Source organism: Alosa pseudoharengus, unplaced genomic scaffold (assembly GCF_046254945.1).
Source record: "Alosa pseudoharengus isolate Yale_2024_CS ecotype anadromous, Long Island Sound unplaced genomic scaffold, YU_APseudo_1.1 YU_APseudo_1.1_scf_4, whole genome shotgun sequence".
Classification (NCBI taxonomy): Eukaryota; Metazoa; Chordata; class Actinopteri; order Clupeiformes; family Clupeidae; genus Alosa; species Alosa pseudoharengus.
In genome coordinates this window covers 9,540,210-9,563,877 of record NW_027468774.1, presented here as the reverse complement: position 1 = coordinate 9,563,877, position 23,668 = coordinate 9,540,210, and the positions used below count along the sequence as shown (strand labels likewise).

General features: G+C 48.8%; 1 protein-coding gene across 1 annotated transcript; it reads right to left on the bottom strand.

Annotated features, from left to right (window-relative positions):
- Positions 1 to 4,975: 4,975 nt before the first annotated feature.
- Positions 4,976 to 23,660, bottom strand: kif22 (kinesin family member 22). The gene is made up of 13 exons (XM_076264798.1): positions 23,496 to 23,660; positions 22,793 to 22,989; positions 22,209 to 22,336; positions 19,963 to 20,117; positions 19,450 to 19,659; positions 17,836 to 18,229; positions 14,982 to 15,114; positions 13,017 to 13,137; positions 12,434 to 12,641; positions 8,884 to 8,963; positions 7,070 to 7,294; positions 5,937 to 5,996; positions 4,976 to 5,405 (listed from the first exon to the last, which is right to left on the bottom strand). Exons 2-13 carry the CDS (start codon positions 22,984 to 22,986, stop codon positions 5,376 to 5,378), a joined length of 1,938 nt encoding a protein of 645 aa, XP_076120913.1. The 5' UTR covers positions 22,987 to 22,989; positions 23,496 to 23,660; the 3' UTR covers positions 4,976 to 5,375.
- Positions 23,661 to 23,668: the final 8 nt, after the last annotated feature.

Sequence of the window (23,668 nt, the reverse complement as noted above, 5' to 3'; positions counted from 1 at the left end):
TGAGAGAGAGAGAGAGAGATGGATGAGGGAGGGGAGAGAGAGAGAGAGAGTTTAGCAGAGACGGAGAGCAGGGCTAAATGGAAGAATAAAGTGATATTTACATGGTGTTTAAAATGCAGGGCTGCAGAGCTGTGGGCAGACTTGTGTTTAATGTGACTGGCCACTTCTGCACCTCTGCTTTTAACTGATTAGACTTAAATAAGAGCCAAGGCCCCACGCACACGCACACACACACACACACACACACACACACACACACACACACACACACACACACACACACACACACACACACACACACACACACACACACACACACACACACACACACACACACACACACACACACACACACACACGCACACGCACGCACACGCACACACACACACACACACACAGCTCCCAACCCAGCTCTCAGGCAAACAATGGATATGCCTAAATAAATCCCTTCTAAAATAGCATTAAGAGGACAAACTTGAAAGAGAAAAAATCAACTCATGTCACACACGAGCACATACACACGCGCACACACACACAGAGACACGCGCCTATTTACCAGATGCACGGATGAACAAAAGTAGGGTATTTAAATCAGCACCCTGACACAAACATTAACAGACACACAAAGAGATGGATTTGTGACATCACACACTCACACACACACACACACACACACACACACACACACACACACACACACACAGATGGTGTGTGACAGTTGCCCGCGTCTCCTCTGGCGCTGCCAGTGCGGCCGCTCATTAGAGCCGTGTGGCATGGGAGCGAAGCCTGGACGTGGTGGCGTCTCCCACTTCCCATCATCCCCGGCGATCAGCACACGCCACATCCCCTCCCATCACCCCCCCAGCTGACACGCTCGGACAGGAAGTGCTCGGACAGGAAGTGCTCGGCTAGCACAATTAAAGACGGGCGGCCGGGCGGGGCAGCTCTCGGGCTCTCGCTCTCCCTCACGGGCCTCCAGAGCGCCCTGGGCTGAAATGGCCGCGTGATCTTGAGCGAGCGGCGAAGGGCACCAAAAACTGGGGCAGTGTAACAAGGTGAGATCGGGCGACACACACACACACACACACACACACACACACACACACACACACACACACACACACACACACACACTCTAGAACAGCCCTCCCAGCAGGACACAGGAATACGCTTCCAGACTAAACAAGCAATGACACACACACACAGACACACAGAGACAGACAGACAGACAGACAGACAGACACACACAGACACACACAGACACACACACACTCACACACACAGACACACACACACACACACACACACACACACACACACACACACACACACACACACACACACACACACACACAGACAGACAGACAGAGAGGTACCCCCACCCCCCCCCCCCTCATTTGCGTTTCCCAATAATGAATAAATAAACCAAGTAATTAACTAATGGAAGCGTGCGTGCGTGCGTGCGTGCGTGCGTGCGCTGCAGTCCTCTCCCTGGGCCCTGATGGGGGGGGGGCATCAGGGGAGGGGGGGCCGTGCACGGGCTAATTAGCCTGATGAGTTTGCTGCTGTCTGTCTGTCTGCCTGTGGTGCTGCTGACCAGCCTTCAAACTCTCCTCCATCCCTCCCTCACTCCATCCTTCCCTCTCCTCCTCTTCTGCTAATCCTGCGCTTCCTTCAGAGGGCAGTCAGCAGTCAGCTGCTTTACTTGACTTGAGCGTCGGTGGCTCAAAGAGCAGGGCCGTGATGGCAGTGCTGTCATTGGCTAACGGACGCAAAGCCGGAGCGAAGGCACCCCCCCCCCCCCTCCCCAATATCCACTCAGCTCATTTCCAGCCCCCCCAATCCCTCTCACTCACACACACACACACACACACACACAGCTCATTCTCAGCCCCCCCTCAGTGAAACCCATTCTGTGTTGTGACATACATAACTAGGATTACATCGGAGATTAACGGCCCCGTTTGACTGCCAAACACAATACACTCTCTCTTACTGCTTTCTTCCACTCACTCATTCACTCACTCACTTTCTTCCACTCCGTAATTCTCTCCATCACTCACTCATTCACTCTTTCTGCATTTATCCTCCACTCTTTCTCCACACACCCACTCATTCCCTCACTTCCCCTCCCCCCTCCTGCTCTTACTGTATGTTTCTCACACACACACACACACTCCCTCATTCACTCTCCCTCTCTTGCTGCCTCATCTTTTAGCGTGCGTGCAGGAGACGTCCAGCACTCTTTACTCGACCTGCCCGAGACTTACAGCCCTCGTTCATCCTCTCACCTGACTTGAAAGTTCTCTGCACTCATTCACCCTCTCACTGCACTCATTCACTCAGCAGTTCTCTGCACTCGTTCACCCTCTCACTTGACTCTCTCTCGTGTCCCCCTCACTCATTCACTCAGCCGTTCGTGACTGACTCAGAGACAGAGGCTCAGACAGGCTCAGAGAGGCTCACTTACATTTCAGAGACTCACTCCTCTTCTTCTTCAGTCCTCCTGTCCCACCTAAAGGAGGAAAAAAAAAAAAAAAAAAGTCTGCAGTTAGAACTGCTAGTACACGGAGGAGCTATACTCGTGTCATGTGAGAGGGACATCAGAACTCAGAGAGAACCGTGGGGGGGGGGGGGTTCTTTACCGTTCTCCGCCTTGTCTTTGACCACCACCACCACCTCCGAGGACACGTGCTGCTGGGGGAGCGACAGCGGCCGTAGGCATGGGAACGAGTCCGTCTCCGAGGGTGGAGGCTGCGTCGTCACGGCGACGGGGATCTCCCCAGCGCTGGCAGGGGGATGCTGGTCCATATCCATGGAGAGCGTGCTGGGCTCAGTGGTTGTCTCCGTGGCTCCAGTGTGCTAGGTGACCACCAGACAGGCTTCCTCTCTCTCCCAGAGACTCCGGCAGGGCTGCTCAGTATTCTAAAGTGTCATTGCAGAAGAAGAGGGGTTTTTTTTTAACGTAGGGCACAAATCAATACGTTCATCCGATTAAAAATGGGTTTATGGGGGGATGGAGTTTGGGTATAATTTTCCAGAGTGTCATGCTCACACGCGCCTGGTCTGGTAAACAGATATTCATCTTTCTCTCTCACACACACACACAGTCTCCTCTTCAGCCACCTTCATAAATCCCACCTGGCTTTCATCAGGGGAGTGTGACACTGATGAGGAGAGTGGGAGATTGGGTCGCTGGATCTGGGAGACACGAGGGGGGCACAGAAAGCCGGATGATGAACCCATCTCTTTGAGGTAGAGGTGTGTGTGTGCGTGAATGAGGTATATGAAATTAAAGTGCAGAAGGATGACCTCGCTATGGACCAGCACGGATTTCCATTTCAAAGTAGCCGTATTGAGGAGGCCATGGCTTTGCACGCTCCCCCAACTCCCCCCACTTCGATCCCAGCGAGCAGCCTTATGCTAATGAATCACACACACAAAGCCCCTCAGCTCGCTCACCCGCTCTACACACAAGCATATGGCTGAAAATAACACACATTGGCGGCAACTACTCTGAGATGGGTGCTGAACAGAAGGGCAAAGCCACAGGGAAGAACAGACATATGGACAAAGAGAAAGAGAGGCTAAAGGGTGAACAGGAAATACAAGATGAAAGGGTTAAAACATGAAAAATGTCAACATCCAAATAGGGTTCTGCTATTAAACCTATTTCAAGAAAACAGAAATGTTGTATTAAAACGTTGCCTCTACGATGGTTTGTTGAAGAACTCAGGTAGCCTAATACCTCGACCCATAACAAGGCACGCTCACAGGTTAGGTTCCATGACTGGTCGCACGCATAAACACACCTTGCCTGTCCCAAATAAGGTTAAAGGAATTCCAATGCATACAAGGCTGTCAGCGCAGCGGGTCTTCCGGATTGCCATTCGAGATGACAATTAATTAATTTACCTTCAGCCGTCAACAGACGGGATGCTCGAGTTGAGACTGATTCACAGGTGCATTTTATTTGCATAAAAACAATTTCGCCTGAATACATACGCAATCCTGCAAGCATATCCTGCTGCTACTGCTACCTACCTTCTCTGAAGAAACAGCTTCAAAAATGGAAATTGTACGTGCGCCTAAAAAATCGCGTGCAGGTCCTTTGTTCGGTCAGGAGAAAGAGAGGCAGGATGAGATCCCGAGTATCGGCTGCCGCGCTCTGGCTCTCTCTCATGCACTCTCCATCCCAAAGTGTCTCGCTGGGGGCGGAGGGTGTAATAGGATGGAAGCGAGAGAGATGGGAAATCGTGGGGGGTGGGTGTCCAATGCGTGAAACGAATAGCCTAGACCCAAATACGCGCAGTGAGAGGACAAACGCGTGCGTCCCGTCAACGACCACAACAACACATGAGGCGACAACAGAGCTAGGCTACTGATAATTAATGCTTGATTCGGAGCTAGAGGCGAAGAGGGCAAAAGGCACTTGAATCAAATTAATAGATTATCACTGACGGGCGTAAGTCGTGCAGAAATGACACAAGCACCCATTAGGCGATATACACACAGCGAAAGAGACCGTGGCAAACGCTTGTAAGGTGGTAAAATGGTGATATAAATTCTAAATAATTAAATTAATTCTAAAAATGGGTCAGTGGGAGTTCTGCTTCCTCCGACCGGCCAGGTGGGGTAATGAAACGCCAGACCCGATATCTGTGTCCGTGTACATTAAACTCGGCGCAGTGCAGGAATTTGGGCCAAAAGCTCGTTAGCGCTCCAGTGCGTGCGTGCGAAGGCATTTAATCAGCAATGGAACAGCGCCCCCTGTCGAGATAATGAGGTCCTTACAAAAACAGCACTTTAAAGCATAGACTGTATAAATAAGGTTGACCGCTGCCCTGCTTGCTATTTACACTGGAGACGCATTGTAACACGTACAATTCAGTATTTCACCATTTTGATTTGTAATGCATTATCTACTAGTATTATCTATTAACTAACAGAAGAATCCACATGAGCAATAAGCAAAGCTGGTTCATGGATTTTATTTTACAACATTGTGTTTAGTGTTGGCTAAACAATGATTTAATGTTGCAGTTCTGGTAATGTTTTACCTGCTCAGTCACAGAAATAGAAGTCAGAACACAATACACAATGCGGGGAGTCAAGGCAAACAGGTGCTTCAGGGCATAGGCCAAGTTTTAATAAAAACAGTTATTCATAATGTACAAGGATAAAATAAAATTAAAAGGTTTTAAAAAAAGTTGGGCAACAGGAGAGTCAAGCAGGCATTCACACACGCATTCACATACACCTTCACTCACAGACACACACACACACAAACTTCCCGCTGGCATTCACACACACCTTCCCTCAGACATCACACACCTTTACTCAGACATGCACACACACATTTTCTGCAGAAGTCATCATTTCCCAATGGAGCTGAGAATATTGGCCTGTTGAGACAGAAACACAAACGCATTAACAGAGCAGAGCAACCCTGTAACCAGAGACACAGCCCCTACTGGTCTTCCCTATGAGTGCCATTGGTTCTAAAGACAGTAGGTTAGGCTAGTGGTACTATTGACGCTAAAGACAGTAGGTTAGGCTAGTGGTACTATTGACGCTAAAGACAGTAGGTTAGGCTAGTGGTGCCATTGACGCTAAAGACAGTAGGTTAGGCTAGTGGTGCCATTGACGCTAAAGACAGTAGGTTAGGCTAGTGGTGCTCTTCCCTAAGTGCCACTGACGCTGAAGACAGTAGGTTAGGCTAGTGGTGCTTTGTTTAGACTTTCTTGCAAATGCTGTCTACTGACAGTTGAAGCAGCACAGCTTTAAAAGGAGTTAATCACCAGATTCACAGCCGATCAGGAGAGTAGTGAGGCCTATGGTGTGCCTTACGGATTAACATCAGTGCTATGCTGAGGCACTTATATGTACCCAAATGCCAGTAGGCCTATTCATCGGCAAGCCTCGCTCAGACTCACCGTGAAAAATGAGGAAAACCTTTTGGCGGTGATGCCCTCAATCTTTTTCAGGTCTTCCACCTGAGAGGGAGAGATTGCAGGAGAGAAAGGCGTGTTTAACATGGCGTTAGGTGGTGTTTAACATGGCGTTAGGTGGTGTTTAACATGGCGTTAGGTGGTGTTTAACATTGTGTTAGGTGGTGTTTAACATTGTGTAAGGTGGTGTTTAACATTGTGTAAGGTGGTGTTTAACATTGTGTAAGGTGGTGTTTAACATGGTGTAAAGTGGTGTTTAACATGGTGTAAAGTGGTATTTAAGTAAGGGATAATGGATAACATAGTTGTCTGTTCACAGAAGTTAATGCACGGTCGAGGTTGTAAAACGGCCCCGACGCGAAGCGGAGTGCATTAACATCGCTAAAACTTGTCTTGTTTGTAGTACTTTCTTCCAACACATATCAACTAATTTCTCAACTTGCAGGACAAACTGCCGTTACTGGTTCTAATTGGATGGTTGCTACGGCCAAAGGCCAGTCGTTAGTTCTATCTCTCCCGTTGTCAAGTGGGCGTATCCCAAGATTCTGATGAACTTTAGCTTTGAAACATCGCTTTTACTTAGCCTGCTGTCATCCATCTAGCTAAAAGCCACCTCCATCATATGCTACAATGTTGCTATGTTCTGAACGTCTGCAATTTACAGCTCGGCAACGTGACAGTTCATTTAGACTTCACAACGAGTTTGGCAAATTAATATACAAGTGTGATACGGCCAAAAAAATTGATCTTCTTTATAGGTGTGCAAATAACATACGGTTAATGGTCGTTCTAAATTACGTAGGACAATGGGAAATTCAACCAAGCAGTGGAATAACAGTATAAGAAGGTGTTTATAACGGTATAAATGTGGAATAACGGTATAAGGAGGTGTGTATAACGGTATAAATAATGGTATAAGGAGGTGTTTAACATGGTGGTGTTTAACCCTGTGAGACCACTCTGTCTGACCAGGGTGGCAGGCTACTCATCTACATGTGGGTTGTGTGGTGTGTGTCCTTTATGTAGCTCAGTAAATAAGACCATTGGAATCAGACAAATTAAATCACCACAGGTCAGAACCTAACGCGGGTGCCCATGGGCACGAGCCACGGTCTCACCTGGGCGAAGGGGCCGTTGATCTCCCTCCAGCCCAGGATGAGCTTGGCCTTCTTGTCCCCGATGAGCTGCAGCCCCTTGAGTTCGCGCAGGGAGCCGCTGTTGAGCGTGGCCAAGATCTTCTGGCGGGACTGCTCCAGCAGAGACGCGTCCAGGCGCGACTCCCAGTCCGCCGCCCCGTCACCGCACGACACGTCCACGCCCACGTTCTCCTTCCCCTCCGAGACCTGAGGAGGCAGCAAGGGCCGGGTCAGAGAGGAGAGGAGGTGGGGTAGGACAGAGGAAAGAGGTGGGGTAGGACAGAGGAGAGGAGGTGGGGTAGGACAGAGGAGAGGAGGTGGGGTAGGACGAGGAGAGGAGGTGGGGTAGGACAGAGGAGAGGGGGTGGGGTAGGACAGAGGAGAGGAGGTGGGGTAGGACGAGGAGAGGAGGTGGACAGAGGAGAGGAGGTGGGGTAGGACAGAGGAGAGGGGGTGGGGTAGGACAGAGGAGAGGAGGTGGGGTAGGACAGAGGAGAGGGGGTGGGGTAGGACAGGGGGTGGGGTAGGACAGAGGAGAGGAGGTGGGGTAGGACAGAGGAGAGGGGGTGGGGTAGGACAAAGGAGAGGGGGTGGGGTAGGACAGAGGAGAGGAGGTGGGGTAGGATGAGGAGAGAGGAGAAGAGGTGGACAGAGGAGAGGAGGTGGGGTAGGACAGAGGAGAGGGGTGAGGTAGGACAGAGGAGGGAGGTGGGGTAGGACGCACAAAGAGACAGGCACTTCAGCTCTGATGCAAGGTCTGATAGGAGACAGTTAGGCCTTTAGCATTTGACCAAAAATAAATCTGTTTGGAACCTGAAAAGTTGGTTTGGATCAAAAAATGTGCCCTTTTTCCTGCAGATAAGAGTGGGCGTGGACAGGACAGGACGCATGGATGAAGGCTTCTACGCTCGGAGAGGACCGGACAGGACGCATGGATGAAGGCTTCTACGCTCGGAGAGGACAGGACAGGACGCATGGATTAAGGCTTCTACGCTCGGAGAGGACAGGACAGGACAGGACGCATGGATGAAGGCTTCTACGCTCGGAGAGGACAGGACGCATGGATGAAGGCTTCTACGCTCGGAGAGGACAGGACAGGACAGGACGCATGGATGAAGGCTTCTACGCTCGGAGAGGACAGGACAGGATGCATGGATGAAGGTTCTACGCTCGGAGAGGACAGGACAGGACAGGACGCATGGATGAAGGCTTCTACGCTCGGAGAGGACAGGACAGGATGCATGGATGAAGGTTCTACGCTCGGAGAGGACAGGACAGGACAGGACGCATGGATGAAGGCTTCTACGCTCGGAGAGGACAGGACAGGATGCATGGATGAAGGTTCTACGCTCGGAGAGGACAGGACAGGACGCATGGATTAAGGCTTCTACGCTCGGAGAGGACAGGACAGGACAGGACGCATGGATGAAGGCTTCTACGCTCGGAGAGGACAGGACGCATGGATGAAGGCTTCTACGCTCGGAGAGGACAGGACAGGACGCAGGGATGAAGGCACCTACGCTCGGAACTTCTGGTTTACTGAACACTAGACTTTCTGGAGCACAAGCAGCTTAAATGTAACGTTGATTTGGTGACATGTGAGCCACATGCAGCTTCTGTATATTAGCAGACAGACAGACAGCACCAAGGGCTCAGGAGCATCAGAGAAGCTGCACTTAGTTAACGTGGCACAGGCAAGCATCAAACACCGCTCCAACAGCCCTGACTTACACCCTGGGAGGGAACGCGCGCACACACACACACACGCACACACACAGAGTGGAGTGCGCACTGACCTCACTGTGCTTCTTCTTCTTGTCGAGAGAGAGGGATGGTTTACACACCACTGCACACTGTTGGATCTGCACCTGTGACACTGAGAGACAGAGTGTGTGTGTGTGTGTGTGTGTGTGTGTGTGTGTATAGACAGAGAGAAAGGGAGGGAGAAGGAATTCATAAATACAAGTACTGAATTATTTATAGCTTTTCCTGAAGCTCAGGGGCCACCTCTGCACAGCCTGGCTACGGTGGCGTGGACACTGTGTGTGTGTGTGTGTGTGTGTGTGGTCTCCTGTGACCATGCCTACTCATTCCTAAGCTAGTGCTCTGAAGCAAAGAGCTGATTCATGGACAGTGAAACACTAAGTGGGCATAATGGACTTTAATCTGCTACAGTAAAGAACTAACGCACACACAAACGACTGCAAACACACACACACACACACACACACACACACACACACACAGCTCCAAACATAGACCACACACACTGCTGCAAACTAAATGAGACACACACACACACACACACAAAGCATCAGGCTCCTTTTGCATTTAACCCCTTTAGAGGACAGAGTCCATTTCAGTTGCTCATGTCCTCAGGAGGCCTAATGGCCACAGCCATGTGTGCCACTCCTACACCAATACAAATCTGCAGTATGGTCATAAGTATAGTATGTATATATACACTCTTTTGATCCCGTAAGGAAAATTTGGTCTCGGTCTCTCTCTCTCTCTCTCTCTCTCTCTATTTATCCCAATCCGTGAATTAGTGAAACACACTCAGCACACAGTGAGGTGAAGCACACACTAATCCCGGCGCAGTGAGCTGCCTGCATCAACAGCGGCGCTCGGGGAGCAGTGAGGGGTTAGGTGCCTTGCTCAAGCGTACTTCAGCCGTGCCTACTGGTCGGGGATCGAACCGGCAACCCTCCGGTTACAAGTCCGAAGCACTAACCAGTAGGCCACGGCTGCCCCACAATTTAATACAGGACAGGAGCGGATGTATTTAATACTGCAGTGTTTCCCATACATTGACTTATTTGTGGCAGCCCATCACAATATCAACATTGACCACCACACAATAATTTTCCAGGTTGTACTAAATTGTGCTTAAAGGGATATTCCACCATTTGGGGAAATACACAATTGAGTATTACCTTTCCCCAGTTCATCCAGCCGTTCTCGGAGTCTGACAGTAACACTTTTCTCAGCTCATTGAATCAGATTAGACCGTTAGCTTGTAGGAGAGATGCTAACGGTATAAAACTGATATATGCCTACCACCACAAATAGAATTCAATTCTGTGGGAAACACTGTACAGTCAGCATTAGGTGCAGGACAATATCCTGTGTGTTAAACCGGTTCACCTTACGCATTCATACATCACAGAGGTGAAATACACGGATGAAAAGCACTGGAGAGTACCGCTCACTATTGGGACAGTGCTATGGAGGCACGTCCCATTCGGACATTGAATCTGCTCTCTGGTGGGTGCAAGGGCACGGCAGACGTGTCCCACGGGAGTGTGTGTGTGTGTGTGTGTGTGCACCTGCATGTGCTCTCCCTGGTCAAGTCCCACATGACACGGGAAGAGCCAGTAGGATTGTTGCAGGAGAAAAATGCCATCAGCACCAGCTACCAAATCCAGGCCTACCACTCAGAGAGCAGGATCTGCTAAGATGCTGTGAGGTGGTCAGTTCTCGTTTGAAATGAGACGCTGCAGTACAGGATCTGCTAAGATGCTGTGAAGTGGTCAGTTCTCGTTTGAAATGAGACGCTGCAGTACAGGATCTGCTAAGATGCTGTGAGGTGGTCAGTTCTCGTTTGAAATGAGACGCTGCAGTACAGGATCTGCTAAGATGCTGTGAGGTGGTCAGTTCTCGTTTGAAATGAGACGCTGCAGTACTGTGTTCACGTCGGCCAAGAGAGAGACGGAGAGCAGGAAGACACTGACCCTCCACGCTGAAATATTCATCAGAAAAATCCCTGACAAAGACAAAGAGCGAAAGAGGGTGGGTGGGTGTGCGTGCGTGTGAGAGACCTGTGCATGCTGTAAGTGCCTGTGAGTGTGTAGTGTGCGTGAAGTCTAAGGGTGTCACGAACATCGATAGAAACGACATCAATCAAGGTAGAATGGACGATGCAACACCACACCGCCAATATCACGTCCAGCATGCACGCCAAGAGGGAAAGAACTCGAAAAAAAAAAACTCGAAACCCCTCCTGGTTCTCTGATATCTCTGGTGTGAAAATATTTTAATTTCATTTGTCAGTTAACACTAACTTTGCAGTTAACACTAACTTTGCAAGTACAGTTCTAGATAGAATCCAAAATCACTTTATGGCATAAAATGCACTAACAGTAATATGATTGTGTGTTATTTAATTTCACCATGTCCACATCTATGTTTATGTCTATTCTGTTTAATAGCTCACGGTAGGAACGGTTTCAAAATAATAGCGGTAAATATAAAAAAAAAAAAAAAAAAGACATAGAATCCTGACTTTAAATAAACAAACAAAACAGACATAGAATCCTGACTTTAAATAAACAAACAAAACAGACATAGAATCCTGACTTTAAAAACAAAAATTCAATCGAATCGAGGATTTGGAGAATTGACACCCCTATTGAAGTCACTTGATATGGATATAGCCACGGTACAGACTGCTCTACTAGTGTGTGTGTGGTACCTTGTAGAGGACGGACCAATGCTTGCTGCCTCTTGGGCCTGGCGCATGAGGGTGTGTGTGTGTGTGTGTGTAGTACCCTGTAGAGGCGGGACCACTGCTTGCTGCCTCTTGGGCCTGGCACATGAGGGTGTGTGTGTGTGTGTGTAGTACCCTGTAGAGGCGGGACCACTGCTTGCTGCCTCTTGGGCCTGGCACATGAGGGTGTGTGTGTGTGTGTGTGTGTAGTACCCTGTAGAGGCGGGACCACTGCTTGCTGCCTCTTGGGCCTGGCGCATGAGGGTGTGTGTGTGTGTGTGTAGTACCCTGTAGAGGCGGGACCACTGCTTGCTGCCTCTTGGGCCTGGCGCATGAGGGTGTGTGTGTGTGTGTGTGTGTAGTACCCTGTAGAGGCGGGACCACTGCTTGCTGCCTCTTGGGCCTGGCACATGAGGGTGTGTGTGTGTGTGTGTGTGTGTGTGTGTGTGTGTGTAGTACCCTGTAGAGGCGGGACCACTGCTTGCTGCCTCTTGGGCCTGGCGCATGAGGGTGGGTGTGTGTGTGTGTGTGTGTGTGTAGTACCCTGTAGAGGCGGGACCACTGCTTGCTGCCTCTTGGGCCTGGCGCATGAGGGTGTGTGTGTGTGTGTGTGTAGTACCCTGTAGAGGCGGGACCACTGCTTGCTGCCTCTTGGGCCTGGCACATGAGGGTGTGTGTGTGTGTGTAGTACCCTGTAGAGGCGGGACCACTGCTTGCTGCCTCTTGGGCCTGGCGCATGAGGGTGGGTGTGTGTGTGTGTGTGTGTGTAGTACCCTGTAGAGGCGGGACCACTGCTTGCTGCCTCTTGGGCCTGGCGCATGAGGGTGGGTGTGTTTGTGTGTGTGTGTGTGTAGTACCCTGTAGAGGCGGGACCACTGCTTGCTGCCTCTTGGGCCTGGCACATGAGGGTTTTCTGTGCAGGGGGGGCACGTTGGTCTTGAAGAGCGAGTCGTCACGGAGACCGCCGCTGCCCCGGTTCCCCTTCTGGTCACTCGGACCACAGCCGTCGCTCTTCTCCGCCCTGGCAGCTTTACTCTCCAACTCCTTCTGTTTGGCCTTCAGCTCCTGCACACACACACACACACACACACACACACACACACACACTTATGGACCAGTGCATCACTCAATAAGCAACACACACACGTTCAGTAAAACCAGGCCAGCTGGGCGACTGTGCGAGGTGTGTGTACCTCGATCTCTCTGCGAGACTGGGCGACTGTGCAGGGTGTGTGTGTGTGTGCGGGGTGTGTGTACCTCGATCTCTCTGCGAGACTGGGCGGGGTGTGTGTGTGTGCAGGGTGTGTGTGCGGGGTGTGTGTACCTCGATCTCTCTGCGAGACTGGGCAGGGTGTGTGTGTGTGCGGGGTGTGTGTACCTCGATCTCTCTGCGAGACTGGGCGACTGTGCGCAGGGTGTGTGTGTGCAGGGTGTGTGTACCTCGATCTCTCTGCGGGACTGGGCGACGGTCTTGAGGAGGTGTAGACGCTGCTTCTCTGGCGTGCCCATAAGCATCTTCTCCAGGGCCAGCAGCCGGTCAAGCACAGAGCCATCAGGAGGGCTGAAACACACACACACACACACACACACACACACACACACACACACACACACACACACACACACACACACACACACACACACACACACACACACACACACACACACACACACACACACACACACACACACACACACACACACACACACACACACACACACACACGTCAGACAGTGCGCGCACGCGTGTTCCAGCAATGCTGCAGTTGTGTGAGCTTAAGCATTTGACTGCAGTTTCTCTCTCACAGTTATAGTCCGAGACAAGCTAAACACCCTTTACCAAGCTTGGTAAAGGGTGTGTGTAGCTTGGTAAAGTGGGTGCGTGTGTGTAGTTTGGTAAAGTGTGTGTGTGTGTAGCTTGGTGAAGAGAAGATCAAAAGAGGGAGAAATGGCACCATGACAACCCGAAACAAACAAACAACAACTGTCACAGCATGCTGGGTGTTCAAGGAGAGAGAAAGAAGGAAGGACAGACAGAGAGAAGACAGACACAAGAGGAAAGAGAGAGAGAGAGAGATGAGAGGACATATACAGCATTGAGAGAGAGAGAGAGAGAGAGAGAGAGAGAGGACATATACAGCATTGAGAGAGAGAGAGAGAGAGAGGACATATACAGCATTGAGAGAGAGAGAGAGAGGACATATACAGCATTGAGAGAGAGAGAGCGAGGACATATACAGCATTGAGAGAGAGAGAGAGAGGACATATACAGCATTGAGAGAGAGAGAGAGAGAGAGAGAGGACATATACAGCATTGAGAGAGAGAGAGAGAGAGAGAGAGAGAGAGAGAGAGGACATATACAGCATTGAGAGAGAGAGAGAGAGAGAGAGGACATATACAGCATTGAGAGAGAGAGAGAGAGGACATATACAGCATTGAGAGAGAGAGAGAGAGAGAGAGAGAGAGAGAGGACATACACAGCATTGAGAGAGAGAGAGAGAGAGAGGACATATACAGCATTGAGAGAGAGAGAGAGAGAGAGAGAGAGGACATATACAGCATTGAGAGAGAGAGAGAGGACATATACAGCATTGAGAGAGAGAGAGAGGACATACAGCATTGAGAGAGAGAGAGAGAGAGAGAGAGAGAGAGAGAGAGAGAGAGAGGACAGACACAAGAGGGGAGAGAGAGCGAGAGAGAGAGTGAGAGAGACAGAGAGAGAAGTCAGAAACAAGAGGAGAGCGAGAGAGCGAAAGAGAGAGCAAGAGAGCGAAAGAGAGAAACAGATAGACAGGAGAGCCACAGGGAGTAAGAGAAGGAGCAGACTCTGTCCCACATAGCTGGGAGCTGGTGGTGCACGTGTGTGTGTGTGTGTGTGTGTGTGTGTGTGTGTGTGTGTGTGTGTGTCTGACCTCAGTGTCTGGGCAAGGGTAGTGAAAGTGAGTCTGTGTGTGTGTGTGTGTGTGGTGTCCGTCCTCAGTCTCTGGGCACGGAATAGTGTGTGTGTGTGTGTGTGTGTGTGTGTGTGTGTGTGTGTGTGTGTGAGACTGACCTCAGTGTCTGGGCAAGGGCAGTGAAAGTGAGTGTGTGTGTGTGTCCGTCCTCAGTGTCTGGGCACTGAATAGTGTGTGTGTGTGACTGACCTCAGTGTCTGGGCAAGGGTAGTGAAAGTGAGTGTGTGTGTGTGTGTGTGTGTGTGTGTGTGTGTGTGTGTGTGTGTGTGTGTGGTGTCCGTCCTCAGTCTCTGGGCACTGAATAGTGTGTGTATGTGTGTGTGTGTGACTGACCTCAGTGTCTGGGCAAGGGTAGTGAAAGTGAGTGAGTGTGTGTGTGTGTTCGTCCTCAGTGTCTGGGCACTGAATAGTGTGTGTGTGTGTGTGTGTGTGTGTGTGTGTGTGACTGACCTTGGTGGCTGGGCAGTGGCGTTCGGTGCTCTGTCCGGCTCAGTCTTGCTCTCCTTCCCCTCTCGGGGGCGCTTGTTCTGGGGCTCACTGGAGCTGCTGCTGCCCCCCTGCTCTCTCGGCCTCTTACTTACAGCTGCCACACACACAGTTAACCATACAAACCCAGTTAGCAGCAGGACACAAGCAGAGCAAAGCGTTTCAACACACACAACCAACTACTGAAGCGGCAGCCTTCTACAGCTTCTCCAGATCTGGGACAAACACACACACACACCCCACCGCATCACATCTTAAACACTCCCACAAATAAATCTGAATATGAAGCTTGCTGGCAACAGTAAGGGCAATTCGATGGCTAACGGATGTAGCAGCTCTGCTTCATTCAGTGTTAACACTCCCTCCACAGACACTTCACAATGAAGGTTGCAAAATACGAAATCATGGGGCATACCCATATGAAATATATATATAACAGGACATAGTGACCAAGTCCTGCCCCCATTCATTTTAATTGCCAATGCTAGGCTAGCTACTTCAGCCAAAGATGTTTGTAATTGACCGCAGCCATCTTTATGAAAATAGCGTTTCATGGGCGCTCATTTCCGGCACCAGATAGAATTAGCCAATTAGGTTCCACGTTACAGACAGAGACAATATAAGGTACAACGGTATTTCATTGATGCCGATTGGATATTCCCTCAGAGGAAAAGTTGTTCCCCTACCCTCACGCAAATGTATTTAATTGGTTGGGATGACATTTTGGGATGGTGGTGTAGAAGTTTGCCCCGTGTCTCAAAGTCCTATAATGTGACTTTCCTATTCCGTTGACACTATCTACATTCCGTTGACACTATCTCTATCTATTTAAAGTAAAGGGGACAGACGGGGTTGTTGGATATTTGGCTACTGACTCGAATGGCAGCATTAGCATTTAAATCAAATGCATAGCCTAATCATGTCGATGTTGCAGGAAAGCAAACTACTAGTCAGACATTTATCTAGTCTTAAATCATGAGGAGACCCATCCCGACGCTTTATGGTCATGGACTACAGATTCAAACTGGCGTTTTAAAATAGTCTTCATAGCACGACAGTGAGCAGGCTAATAATAGAATTTAGGTCATTGCTACACATCGGCTAAAATGTATCGTCATACTCGGTTACCTTGCCAACCCGCGCATAATGCAAATATTAGTAATGACATTTACTTTTTTCTTTTATTTACCACAAGGCCTGATATTACTAAGCCAGGCGTCTTCAAGCTTTTTGGGAATGAGGACTACCTGAAGGACCCGAAATCATATGGTGGGCTACTCATTTGAAACAAAACACCCCCTTTTGGCGAGGGCCATCCTACTAAATAATAGGCCTATGTGATTTTTACATTTAAATTATCAATAATATGTAGGCCTATAAGCCTTTAAGCAACTGTTATTAAGCAACTGTATTTCATCTGATTCTTCAAAATCAATATGCAACACTACCAACATGTTTGTTCAGTTTATTTATTTCAAAGTTTGCATGGGGAATCAAATCTAATTTTTTGTTAAACAAAATGTTGGTGCAATTATTATTAGTAGTAGTAGTAAAAATTAATTTAGGTTAACATTTTTTGCATTACCCACCATTAAGAATTCAGAGAATGTTTAAGTTCTGATTTCAGTGGACAATTCGGTTTTAACATTTCAATATCAATCACCAACACCACCCTAACTTATGAAGACGCCTTTTATAGTTATATAGCACATCTGAAATCTCTCCATGATCTGACAAAAAAAGTTAGTTTTCTTTTCCACCAGGTAATGCAGTCCTATTGCATGGCATGCATGCCACGAAATAGTCAGCACTATCGCTACACCAGTATGGAGGAGAAAAGGCCCGTGAGCTAGAGCAATTTATTGTTCAAGGACTGAAAAACAATCATGCACGAACCGTATGGGACGAACACAGAATGGCCACAGAACTTTTGCAAAGATGTGCTTTCATTGGCTACACCAGACGAGCAAGCTTTTTTTTCTCTTTTACCGTCTATGCGTGCGAGCAGATGCGTGTATGTGCTCCGCTTCCGTTGTCGTTTAAAAAAATTTAATGTGAAAGGGATTCGGAGCCAAAGGCTAAAATTTAACCCAACTACAATTACCAATATCAAGTTTACGTTACATATGTATGGCTACATACATTCTTAAAATGGTTCTGGTCGACAATTAAATATCTATTAAAAACTTTACAATGAAGGATGTTTTAGGGCATGATCTGACAATTAAGCTTAAATATCTATTAAAACATTTTGCAATGGAGGAAGTTTTAGAGCATGATCTGCAGGTGACAAAGGAAAATTCCAATATTTAGCACTTTGAGTCCCTTTTCTGGTTTGTTTGGGATGAACTAGAGTGGTGGACACCGAAATTTTGACGATTGGTCCTGTCTCGACTTTTCTGACTAAATACCGGAATTTTCCTTTAAATATCTATTAAAAAACTTTGCAATGGAGGATGTTTTAGAGCATGATCTGCAGGTGCCAATTAAATATCTATTAAAAACTTTGCAATGGAGGATGTTTTAGAGCATGATCATCAACACCAAACTCGTGCACGAGCGGTCGGTCATCTAACAAAACCAGCGCCGGATGTGGCCACCACGGAACGCCAAGTTTAACAGAATGTCGGCAGCCAAATGCCATGCTAATTGGCTGAAGCTAACCCACCGAATCCTGACGCCCTGGGCAGACTAGCTCAGAACTAAATGGAGAGATGACACACACACACACACACACACACACACACACACACACACACACACACACACACACACACACACACACACACACACACACACACACACACGCACACCTCACCTATGGTAGGCTGCAGGAGCGTCTCACGGACGAACGGCCGGTTGACGATCTGCTTGGACTTGGCGGCAAAGTTGAGGGCGGTGAAGGTGTCGAAGTAGAACCTGTACTCGGGCGCCACGTTGGTGACCATGACGGAGTGGGCGGAGCCGCCCAGCGAGTCCTGCAGCAGCCGCGTGAGCTTGCTGTCGCGGTAGGGCACCCGCGTGCCCGCCGGCCCGTTCAGCGCGTCCACCACCTTGCTGAGGGTGAACAGCGACAGGTTGATGGCGCCGCTCTCCTTCAGACGGATGCCCTGGTTGCCCGTGCGCCGGTTGTCCTCGGAACCCGCCAGGTCCACCAGGTACAGCTTACCTGTCTGCTGCCGGTGCGGAGGCCCGCGGCGGGTACGCACCACCTGGGGGGGTAAAGGTAAATAAATAAAACTGGTCATACTACTATACTAATATAGATAGGGGAGGCCCACAGACAAATGTTGGGACAGACCACCTGGGCTAAGGGGGAGGGGAACTGTGACTTATTTCCGATCTGACTGCTGTGAAGACAATATTATGAGTATGGTTTCATGGAAGCCAAACATTTGTGGGTATCCACACAGTACACCCCCCCCCCCCAGGAACCCTACACAGACATTTTGGATCAAAAGCATCTGCTAAGCCAATGTAGAAGGCGATTTGTAAATGCCATATCCAGGGCCACTGGCTTAGCCATGCAGGAAGACAGCACTTGCTGCAGAGACCCAGGACCTTTAGTCACAGCGCAGGCGTCTCACACCCCTATTCAGCCGCCCATTTCCAAAGCAGGCAGGAGAGCCAGCGTTAATTGGAGGCCTTTCACTCGGCCGCATTTGCTCTTAAGCTCTGCGTGTGTGTGTCTGTCTGGCAGCACTGGGCTCAGTGAAATCCCTCCACTGACAGCTAGCATGCTACGCTATGACACCTCAGCAGCACAGTGCAGCTTAGCGGACTGCAGGCACACTAATACTAAATGGCAGAGTGTGTGTGTGTGTGTGTGTGTAGAGGGTGAGCTTTGGAAAGGGCCAGAGAGACAGAAAAGTAGCCACTACATAGTGCACTGCATGGTGAATAAGCAGAACATAACTGTTCTCTATATAAAGCACCATGTAGTGAATAAGCAGAACATAACTGTTCTCTATATAAAGCACCATGTAGTGAATAAGCAGAACATAACTGTTCTCTATATAAAGCACCATGTAGTGAATAAGCAGAACATAACTGTTCTCTATATAAAGCACCATGTAGTGAATAAGCAGAACATAGCTGTTCTCTATATAAAGCAACGGGGAGAGACAAACGGAAAAACACATACAACATGAGAGAGAGTGTGTGTGTGTGTGTGTGTGGTTCAGACTGGCCAGGATGAAGTGTAAGTCAGTGAGACTATGTTTGTGTGTGTGACCTTGATGAGGAGGATAGCATGGTTGTGTGTGTGTGTGTGTGTGTGTCCTTGAGGAGGATAGCATGGCTGTGTGTGTGTGTGTGACCTTGATGAGGAGGATGGTGGGTGTGTGTGTGTGTGTGTGTGTGTGTGTGTCCTTGAGGAGGATAGCATGGCTGTGTGTGTGTGTGTGTGTGTGTGTGTGTGTGTGTGAGAGACCTTGATGAGCAGGATGGCATGGCTGCGGCTGGAGCGCTGGTTGAGTTTGGTGGAGGCCGTGGTGCGGTTCAGGCTGGCGGGGATGAAGTGCGTGTCGAAGTCGGAGAAGGACGTGAGGGGTGTGTTGGTGAGGCCAGGAATCAGGATGTTGTGGTCCTTATCCTCCCTGATGGGCAGGTCCTGAGTGCTCGGACTCAGCAGGTCCAGAACCTGAGAGAGCACAACACACAGACAACAAGTCCGCAAACCATGAGCACACCACAGGGCTGCAGGCTAGAAAAAGACTCTGGCCAAGCAATACGTATGATGCTGTTCAAAATACCTAGTCACAGATCACAGATCAGAGGCCAGGATCTGCCAACATGCTGTCAGGTAGTGAATTGAAAGGCAAAAAAAGGTACAGGTACAAAAAAATAAAATAGGTACAGATGTGTGCAACTGTGCAGGCAAGCATACTTCTCCCTTTTCTCCGCTCCACACTAATGGTGTACACACACAGACACACACACACACCTTTTCATTGTAAATCTCCAGATAGGACATGGTGATGGCGTACTCCCAGCCATCCTGCTTGGCTTCTTGGGCCCTGACCAGGTGGAAGACCTCACGCACTGCCCTGGGGATGACACCTGGCTGATCCTGACTGCCCAGCATGGTGTGGGTCTTACCTGCATGGGACCGGCCAGAGGACAGTTACAGAGCGAATGAATGAACGAATGAATGAATGAATGAATGAATGAATGAATGTATGTGAGAGAGGGAGAGAGAGAGGAACACCAGACAGGTTGATGACAGAGGCAGATAGAACACAGAGGAAAAGGAGGAGCAGACTGGAGAACACAACACAACACGTTTCCCACAGAATTGAATTCTATTTGTGGTGATAGGTTTGCAGAATTAACTCGAATGCAACAGTTTAACAAATTAGTGCAGCGCGGTTATGATTCTAACCAGATTTAAGCACAATTTAGTACAACCAGGAAAAGCATTGTGTGGTGGTCAATGTTGATATTGTGGTGGGCCGCCACAAATAAGTCAATGTATGGGAGACACTGCAACACAACAACACAACTAGGGCTGTCACTTTTGTGAAAAAATCCTGTTCGATTCTTGAGACATAATTGTTCATTGAATCGATTGTAAAATCGATTTTTCACGTCTAAAGACGTTTCAATTTTCAACGCCAAATATAGGCCAATCCACGAACAACTAACAGGCATTAGGACGAACGTAAAGGGGGCGCTTGAAGACGCACAATGGCGTGAAGTTTCGTGCACAATGACAAACAGTAGTGCAACATTCTCGAAAAACAATAAGCAGAGTGGACTGCCATAACATCAGTGAAAAACATTACTGCAGGCTTCAACGTGGCTGCGTTTACAATTAGAAATTTCGCCTACGTAGAACTCACGACTGCACAGTTTGCATACTGCTTTGTCCTTCTCCATAGTTTGATATACCCAAACCCCGAACTGCTTCCATATCGAACTCCTCAAGTTGTTAGGGCCCATCACTTGTATCTCTCATGTCGCACAGGTTGATCGTGTTGTCCTCAATTTTTTGGCAAAACACCAGCAGCAAAGCAGCCGATTGAAACAGCCGTTTCCGGTGCGTAAAATTGGTGGGAATTTTCTTTTTAGCTTACTGCACTTAGGAATTCTTTGTTATTTTTCTGCTTGTTTGTGAGTTTTGTTACATCTATCTTTTTCATTTGTTTAATTCGTTTAAAATTAATAGTGTACATATTTAGTTAAAATCGATTCCCTATTTTAGTTTTCGAAACTTGTGCTGGTTGGTCCAATCGATTGTGCAGTCGATTTTCGAACGTAAAGTGACAGCCCTAAACACAACACAGGCCTAAATCCAGGAGAGCGCACACAAACAGATAGTGAGAAACAGAAGAGTTGAGAGGTGTGAGGTGAGAGGGGGAAGAGAGGAGATGAGAGGGGGATAAGAGGAGATGAGAGGGATGTGAAGCGAGCATGAGTGTGCTCTCCCTGGTGAGGAGATGAGAGGGGATGTGAAGCGAGCATGAGTGTGCTCTCCCTGGTGAGGTCCCAGATGGCACAGGAACAGCCAGCAGGATTGTTGCAGGAGAGAAATGCCATCAGCACCAGCTACCAAATCCAGGCCTACCACTCAGAGACCAGGATCTGCTAAGATGCTGACATATTGCAGAGGTGAAAAAAACAAAAAAAACAATCTGAAGACACAGACCGTTCTAAATCAATTCTCTGCAGATCATGTTTATGGTGGGTGTTCAGAGAGATGGGGTAAAGAGAGATGATGAGGGGTGGAGGAGAACAAACAGAGGGGTGGAGGAGAGGAAACAGAGGGGTGGAGGAGAGGAAACAGCAGAGGAGCAGAGGGATGATGAGGGGTGGAGGAGAGGAAACAGAGGGATGAGGGGTGGAGGAGAGGAAACAGCACAGGAGCTGAGGGATGATGAGGGGTGGAGGAGAGGAAACCGAGGGATGAAGAGGGGTGGAGGAGAGGAAACGGCACAGGAGCAGAGGGATGATGAGGGGTGGAGGAGAGGAAACAGAGGGATGATGAGGGGTGGAGGAGAGGAAACAGAGGGATGATGAGGGGTAGAGGAGAGGAAACGGCACAGGAGCAGAGGGATGATGAGGGGTAGAGGAGAGGAAACAGCACAGGAGCTGAGGGATGATGAGGGGTGGAGGAGAGGAAACCGAGGGATGAAGAGGGGTGGAGGAGAGGAAACGGCACAGGAGCATTGGGCTGCAGTGGTACAGTACCTGCTCCTGTGGGTCCGTAAGCAAACACACTGGCATTCTGTCCGTTGAAGATGTGTGGTAGGACGGGCTTCACCGACTCCACAAACACCTCCTTCTGAGTGGTCTGCTCGCCATGGAACACGTCAAACCTGATGGAACAGAGCAATCAGGCCTGATTCAAAGTGGCCTTCAGGCATTTCAAACACAACCGCAAAACAGCAAACACTGTTAGTTAAGGTAACTGGCCTTTCTTATTTGTGTATAATTCGGAGAATTGATCTCAAACACTTGATGACAAACCACCCCCACCCCACAGGGGAGCTGTAATAGTCTAAATGGTCACTATTTGCAAGTAGTAAACAGTGTGCTGTCCCTGGTAAAGTCCCGCATGGCATGGTAAGAACCACTATGATTGTTGCAGGAGAGAAATGTTATCAGCACTAGCTACCAAATACAGGCCTCTCACACAGAGACCAGGATCTGCTGTTGAACAAAACCCCACAAACACACACACACATACAATCACACACAGACGATTGAAATAGTAGGTTGTATCACTCTTTTCACATTGGCAAATAGAAGGTTAAAGAGGGCAAGCCACTTACTCATACTGCAGCGTCTCGGTGGCATTCCTCCAGTTGATGATCTCTAGTCTGCGGGAATCTAAAGCCCGCACACAAGGGCCCTCACCCTTCTCGTCTTGCTTGTCCATGTAAGGTCGCAGCCGAACGGCCACACGCACCCGTGAGGTCCGTTTCGGCCCAGCGGCGGATTCACCCGCCGCAACACGGTGGGCCATTTCCTTAACACGGAGAAATAATTCAAACATTTGATTGCCAAAACTTGCTCATTATAACTAAGCCCTAGCGTTTAACAAGAACTATCGGGCTAATGTTGTTTATAACATCCTCCTCTCACAAAAAATAACGCCATGTAGCAGCTAACGTTAGTGCTAAGTTAGATATGATAACAAGGCTGGCGTTGATAACATCAACAAACCCGCTAGTGTGTGCTTGCAAGGTAAACGATATGAACTAAAATACTAGCTAACGTATTTATCTTATGCAAAACTATATAGGTCAGAATGTATAGGCCTGTGGCTGATAATTCTAAACCTATTTACGTTACCGACTTCAAAAGTAAGCTAACTTGCTAAGCTAACCTTCAAAGCTTGTTTGGAGAAATTAAAGAGGCAAACCGCCTCCTGCGCAGACTGGCTAGTTCTACCGCTAACGTTAGCTACCATCGGCTAGTACAGGAAGTTTTCTGTCGAACGAATAACACTGGGCCTTGCTTGCAAAGACTTACTGTTTAACTTGCCGTGGGAAACAAAGTCGTTTAAGGAATATACCGATTGTGTTGCTCCTTTAAATTCCAAAACCTAAACGACACAGCAAGTTAGCTAGATCTAGGCATCGTAATGTGACAAAGCAATGAAGAAAAAGCCACTGCGCCAATTATTTTCAAATGGTGCCGCGTAG